At 48.2% G+C, this 7,358-nt stretch overlaps 1 protein-coding gene across 1 annotated transcript; it reads right to left on the bottom strand.

Moving 5' to 3' along the window:
• Positions 1-890: 890 nt before the first annotated feature.
• LOC119332510 (NF-X1-type zinc finger protein NFXL1-like) lies at positions 891-7,216 on the bottom strand. The gene is made up of 4 exons (XM_037605691.1): positions 4,152-7,216; positions 3,068-3,134; positions 1,247-1,372; positions 891-1,121 (listed from the first exon to the last, which is right to left on the bottom strand). Exon 1 carries the CDS (start codon positions 7,084-7,086, stop codon positions 4,162-4,164), a length of 2,925 nt encoding a protein of 974 aa, XP_037461588.1. The 5' UTR covers positions 7,087-7,216; the 3' UTR covers positions 891-1,121; positions 1,247-1,372; positions 3,068-3,134; positions 4,152-4,161.
• Between the last annotated feature and the right edge of the window lie 142 nt (positions 7,217-7,358).

Raw genomic sequence — 7,358 nt, 5'->3', positions numbered from 1 at the left:
ACTTCAGATTCTCATGAACACACTGTATATGTTAACTACATCACACGCGCATGATCACCAAATTAAAATGAAATAGCAAGATGGGGAGGAAGAAGACAATGAACTGATTCATATATATAGTTGATTGATCCAGCAAGATAGAATGGAATCGTCTCAATGCCCCTACAACTTACCTGTCAATGCCAATGAGCCGATCAACCCAGGTGAGCTAGGAAGAAAACATATTTCTGCAGCGGCGAGGAGAGCATTAGACGTCCTCGACCACGCGGCATGGAGGAGCGCCTCAGCAGTGCCCGGCCTCGACCTCGTGCTTGTGGAAGATGCGGTCGCAGCCGCACGCGGCATGGATCGGAGAGGAGGGGGGCCAACGCCATGAACTCGCGGCAGCTGTATACAGCATACATATTGATGCCAAACGCCACGGTAGTGCACCACCTTGCCGTCATGTTGAGGAATAATAATATTCTAGCTGTGGTGGAGGCCATAGGAACAGAGCAGATCGGTTGCTTAAAAGGAATAACAGCTCTATCTGCAGTACAATCGTTTCCTTAAAAGGAGGAACAGCTATCTGTTACTCTTCCATCTGTTTCGGTGGAAGATGAAGACGAAGTAGATCGGTTGCCGGAGATTAATATAGCCACGTAATTAGTTGATGGATCGTGCAGGAAGCGGAGATTGAGAAGATGTTGGGGAAAGCCAAGGGAGGACGACTCTTGGGTTACAGAGGCCTTTCGGTTTACAGACAATCGAATCATTTTTATTTTTATTTTGTAAAATAATGTGACTTGGTGAGATGCATGATCAAAATAATTAAGAGAAACTGATGATGTGGCAAGGGTGCTGAGGTGGATAGACTGCATGTCAAGAAAAATAGAATAGTGGGGATGAACTATTTAAGTATTATAGATTATAGATTCATGGTTCCTTCCCCTCTTGTACAATCAGGCCTCTAGCAATCAAGGCAGGTGTCCAACCCTCCGTCCCAGGACCCTTACATTTCCAGGCCCATATTAAAATCAAAGTTCAAGTGCTGCATTTGATGCAGGCCTCACAAATTTTTGTGCGGATACCTGGTAAAGCACCTCATCTGCAATCCAATTACCAACGCCTGATATGGAACTCTGCTCATTGAAAAAAGCAATATGTTAAAGTGTGGTACCATAAGAAAATACAGGAAGTTAATTCTGTATATCACAGGAAAAATAATTGTACAGGCAAAATCATCAATCGATTTGATGGGGGTCACCTGATCGAGTAAAAGAGCTTTTATTCCAACCTTCTTCCTGTTCAATCAGTCCACAAAATTGTCAACAGACATCAGCTCAATGAGAGCATCTGAACCTAGCTCAGAAATTGGAGGTACAGTTTCAGGCTGCCAACAATACTTGAGTGAGAAACGTGTGCACAATTTAAAGGACAAGTATCTCCAGAAAATTTACAGTTTCAAGCTGCCAACAATACTTGAGTGAGCAACATCTACTTCGTCAAAAATAAATAAATAGATCAACGGATAGTATAAGATATGCACTGAAGATGTAGACAAGAAATGTTGTGTGTGCTACATAAGGCCCTGCTTGGATTCGGTGTAAGTTTGTACACCTGGATTTAATTTACAGGTGTAAATTACCCGCCACAGTGTGATTTCCGTCCGAATAGAAAGAACGGCTGGAGGTCTGTATCGATTACGGAGGTATTTGGGAAGCAACCGACAATCCAAGCGGGGCCTAAGCAGTGATATTGCAGGAAAATCAGAGACAGGCACGCTGACTTGGCTGATCATCTTGAATGGAGTTGAAGCAAAGAGAGTCAGCAAGTAATAACTGAAACAGTAGATAATGAACATAAATGTTTGGCCCTCTTTGCTAGACAAGAGTTTATTGAGGAAACATAAATATAAAAAGGTCCAGAGAACACAAAATGGCATCTTGTCTAACAGAACAAGTTCAGTAAGAGAGTTGGTTAGGTTAATGCCATTTATAGTGGCATTTCTCAAACAAACAGTCACAATATGGTTCAATCTGAGGCTCTGAGGGCATGCTTTTGTCAACCAAAGAGGGTTAGGTTAGTCTTGGACTTGTAACATTGACTTCCAGTAAATCATGGGTTTCATACAAGTCCAATCACTAAATATTTTGATAATGTCAAGCCTTCTTCCATCCTCTAGTTCCTTACACCGAAGCTAAGCTCTTTCAACACAAGTGGCCTACATTTTAAAGAGTGGAAAATGTTTCTTCTTTAGCCTTCCAGAGTTATCAGTTGCTTGCTTATCTTTCTTCATATACTCTTACAAAGATCTGAATTGGTGGCGGTCTGTTCACCTTCACCAAGATTACCTCTAAGTTACTAAAAAATTATCACAATTGGCATCCATTATGCTGGGGACATATGGTTGAGTCCAGATGAAATGAGAAGAGAGCGCTAACTTAAATTTAGCTAACTCAAAGGAGCTCAGAGATGATTGTGTCTAACCCATTATCAGAAAGATAGTAATTTCCCTTCAGAGATAATATTTTCAATAATGCCGTGCAATTAGGCACCTCTGAATCATTCAGTACAGAGTGCATGTGTTACTTTGTTCAGGAACTTGCAAGGAAGCTCTTATGACACTTTGTAAAGTGGCACAAGATGCACCTTCTGTTCATCGTATAGGATGCAGTAGTTAGAGAAGAGAATAAACGGAAGATAACTCTCAGTTTAAGAAAATGAGCTATCACAGAGCTCATTTGGTTCATCTAAAGGGAGCTATAAGCATAAAGAGCTGTACATGTACTGCTCATTTTACTTCCAATGAAAACATGCAGTGTGCCATCAAAATGAAACAGCAGAATAGCAACTGAAACCGTAGGCTACACAGAATCACTAGTTTAGAGTAAATGACTGGCATACGTTGAGTGCATTAACTTAAGTAGTTGAATGGCATAGAAACAATTCAAGATTTAAATCCGCAAGCACCATATATATCTAGCAACAATCCACTGGCAAAACAACACGCAGATGATCAGTTGAAATAACCAAGCAAAGTCTTGAGACCAGGTCATGGACTTGGTCAGCATGGGATAAGGATGACCTTGTCGATGCAAAAGAAAGGGTGAGAATCGTGTCGAAGGGCAATTTTGGCTGCCATGCATTAACCCCTGCAGCAGAGGCAAATTGAAAAGCTCTGTTAAGCATCACAATGAGCAAATGTCAAGTGGTCACTGGCAAATAAAACGAATGTGCTGAGAGCAGAAAAAATGGCAGTACATGCTGAACAGAATCTAACTCGAACTAAATAACTTGTGCCAAACCTGAAATTCCATGAAATTCAGATGAGATAACTAATTTCAGGTAATCTAGAAACTGTCTTTTTTGCTAATGAATACAGATGCAAACCAGAATGTTTTCATTGGCAAATAAAATGAAATACATGCTTCACCAAGATTACATAAGTTAATTATTAAGAAGATATCACAGTTGACATCCATTATGTGGAGGACATACGGTTGATTCAATTGGTGTATATTTTGCCTTTTTAGTTTGCAGTAAGTTAGGGGCTATGATAGCACAAGCATTTAAACAACTGATGTAATATAACAAAAAACAACTTGCTTTTTCACATTTCTCAGTGTCATTTCAGCCAAATGCTAACAAAGAAATGGAAGCAGATGCTTCCTATGTACTTCCTCTGTAACTAAATATAAGAGGTAGTAGTATATTGCACAAACTGTTAATAAGGCAGACATTGCTTGGCTACTCACTACAACTAGTTTCACATAACCAATATGATAACAGGGAGATGGCAAGCAGTTTAAAGAACATTGTAATAAGAGTGCTAACTAGTTTGAAGAACATTGTAAGTAAGAAACGAACTAGTCTGAAGAACTTCATAAATGAACATACATTTAAATCAATTTGGGAAAGCAGTGCCAAAACGGCAAACACTCACAACTGGATGGCACAAGCTGTGATTCTGTGAACACTGTGATGCTAAAGAACACAGGAAATATGAGAAGGGTTCATTGTTTATTGCAAGGCAAAAATACTTCCAACTGAGCAGTCAACTGGCAACAGCCAGGAACTACTTGAAGGTGACACAGTAACAGCTTCGATATACATTGTATTAGAGATAAAAATGACATCTGAATAAAAACGAGTCATCTTGACCAAACTACCTCGGTCTCATCATTCACACGATTCTTCCCAGTCTTCAACTTCGACGTCAGGCTGCAGCTTGCTCACCGATTGCCCAGCACTTGGTGCTGCGCTGGATCCAGCACCAACGCGGGGAGCAGAACTGCTGGATCCTGTTTCAGTGCGAAGAGGAGGCTTACGTTTGTTGGTTGGCCCAGAGCTGGTTGCAGCATCAGACTCCAGAGCATTCCAGCGGTTTGAAGAACCCATGACCTGAGCAGGAGTATCACCACGTTTCCACACTGACCCTGAAGCATGACTGAGCACTGTCCAGTCTCCAGATGGGTCGGGCTCAGATTGAGAGGCCTTCCATGGATTGGCACTGCTCTTTGCAGCCAACCCTCCATCTCTCTGTGCTCCAATCCACACATTGCTTGGCACAGAAGCCTGAGTGATGCTGCTTGGGCAAAACATTGCAGCACCCTGGTAAGCAGACCCATAATCCAGCCGCCTCAGCGCTGTCGCTGCTCTAGCTGGATCGCTGAAGACTGCAGCGGCATTCTTGTCATTCAGCCAAACCAATTCACACTCCCCACCAAACCTTAAAACTAGAGAGCTAACATCGGCATCCCTTGGCAGGTCCAGCATTGCAACGACGAGCCTCGGATCCATGTCTACCATGGGATCAAAGTAAGGATGGGACGCCGAGACAGGGACACCAGGCTTAGAGCCCAGAACACGAGCAGGAACCTTGGACTTGGGTGTGACATGGACGGTAATAAAACGCTTGGGTTCCCACCCAACTGCCTGGACAGAAAGCTTCCACCTATCTGCAATGAGCCTGATAGCATCTCTCTTGTCCTTCATCATGTGACAGAAGACATGGAACTTAATGTTGCTTGAAGAATTCCCCTTTGTCTTCCCAAGAACAAGGAACTTGCACCTCTCCTCTATGGCCAGCACCCACTTTGGCTCACGCCGGAAAAGATCAGAAAGCAAATCCGACGCATTCGAGTTCTCACCAAAATGCAGTGCATCCAGATTGGGCGGGGTAATGTCAAAAGCTTCAGCAAGGACCCTTTTCCTCTCCATTTTTGCACACTCCTCATCACAACAAAGTTTCCTCTGCCCAAGAGGAACCCTCTTGCCATTTGATTCCACTGGTTGGAGAGGCATTGGCAGCTGCTGCATGACGGAGATATCGAACGCACTATCACCATTGTAGGCTCCACCAGCACTGCAGGGCACAGCTGTAGTGATACGGCCACAAGAACAGGTAATAGTCACACGGTGTTCACATCTCACATCTGGGCAAGGTGACGATGGGTGGCATGGTGCATTGCAAGTGTGCTTGCATTCCCTCCTTGGGACACCACATAACTGTCCACATGAAACTCTGCCCCCAGAGCTTGAACTAGCTTCTCCATTTGCAGGTGGCGGATCACATGGGGCAGGATGGCAAGTCCTGGCACAAGCATGCAGTCCACATTGACGGTTCTTTCCACAGGGCTGGTTGCATCTGATATCCTTTGAACCACAAGGGATGTTCCTCAACATCACATGCCCCCCAACACATTCTCTTGTGACTGGCACAACGCAAGGTGGGCAGTCCCCGAAATGGCATTGATGCGAAGCTGGATGCCCGCAAGGCTGAGGGACCATGCACTGGTGTGGGCATGATGGAGTTGGTGTGCCGCAAGGCTGTGGTGGTGGAATGGATGTCCTGCCACAGGCACAAGTGAGATCATGGAATATGGTCTCACGGCAAGGGTCACAGTGACCGCTGTGGCAGAGATGCTGGCAACCATGCTGTCCACAACGGAGCTTCTTGCCACATGGTATCTGGCAGAAATGGGGATCCATGCTGTCACCTTGATGCTGAGCAAATGGCTTCGACAGAGGGCAACAGCACTCACTGCACCTGTGCCTCCCGCAGTTCTTCTTGCGGCCACAAGGCTTGTTGCAACGGAACTCTTCCATCGAGACCTTGTAGCACTCCACCATCTGGCCTGATGAGCCACAGCGACACCTCTGCTCGACACGCACCAAGCATGGTGGACACTCTCCTTCGTGGCACGTGACCTTGCACCTGTGCACTCCACACGGCAATCTCTTGTCGCATACCTTGTCACAGGTGGGGATTGGGTCCAAGCAGCTAGCCCTCTTCTCCTGCAGCCTTGTCTTGCCACAATGACATGTGGTGACCTTCCCTGGCAGAAGCTCACACTCACCGCATGGCCCTGGGTGGCAAACATCCTGGCAGGCATGATTGCGACATGCCAGATTGTGGCCACAAACCTCACTGCAAGAGAACACCCCATCCTTGTTCGAGAGCTTCCCTTTCAGCACCATCTCGCCGCACAGCAATGTCTCTGTTTTCTTGCCACAGAAGCACTGTGCAGGGAAGTTAACCTCGCAGTCACCGCAGGGGCCGGTGTGGCAGACCTTCTCGCAACGGTGCCTCCGGCAGGGCAGCAGCTTCTCGCACCGCTGCCCACACGTGACAGGCGTGCTCCGGTCCGCGCAGCGACGCGTGATAGACTGCTTGCCGCAAGGACAGGGGCGCTCCGGAGCAAACGCCTTGCAGGGCGGGCACGGCCCAGGGTGGCACTGCAGGACGCAGACGTGCGGGCACCTGGTGGCAACATCGTCGTCATCGTCGCCCTTGGCGGCAGGATCCGCCTTGCCGAGGGGCTTGGAGCAGGGCTCACCGCAGGAGTGCGGGGTGAGGAATAGGTCGTTGGGCGGGTCGCGGCGGCGGCGGCAGAAGCAGGTGTAGGCGATGTCGCGGGCGCGGACGTCCTGCACGGACTGGCAGCCGGGGCAGCGCCAGGCGTCGGAGGCCGGGGCGGAGGCGTCGGAGACGGAGGCCGGGGAGCGCGCCCACTTGCGGATGCAGGGGAGGTGGAAGATGGAGAAGCAGCTGCCGCAGGACCAGACGGGGGCGGAGCGGCGCACCATGTCGTAGCAGATCATGCACTCCACCGCCCCCCGCGCCAGCTTGTCCTGGATCTCCTGCACCAGCTGCGGCACCGTCCCGCCCCCCGTCGCCGCGGGCGCGGGAGCGGAAACCCTCTCTTGCCGCCGCAGCGCGGACGCGTTAACGGGCCCGGACGAGGGAGCCCTCTCTTGCCGCCGCGGGGCGGGGGCGTTAGCGGGCCCGGACGGGGGAGCCCTCTCTTGCGGCGGCGGGGTGGGGCCGTTGTTACGGTTCGGGCGGCGCTGGCGGCGGCGGGGCGCGCGGCCGT

The sequence above is a fragment of the Triticum dicoccoides genome, chromosome 7A (genome assembly GCF_002162155.2).
Source record: "Triticum dicoccoides isolate Atlit2015 ecotype Zavitan chromosome 7A, WEW_v2.0, whole genome shotgun sequence".
Lineage (NCBI taxonomy): Eukaryota > Viridiplantae > Streptophyta > Magnoliopsida > Poales > Poaceae > Triticum > Triticum dicoccoides.
The sequence above is the reverse complement of the archived record's forward strand: the minus strand, read 5'-3'. Positions and strand labels throughout refer to the sequence as shown.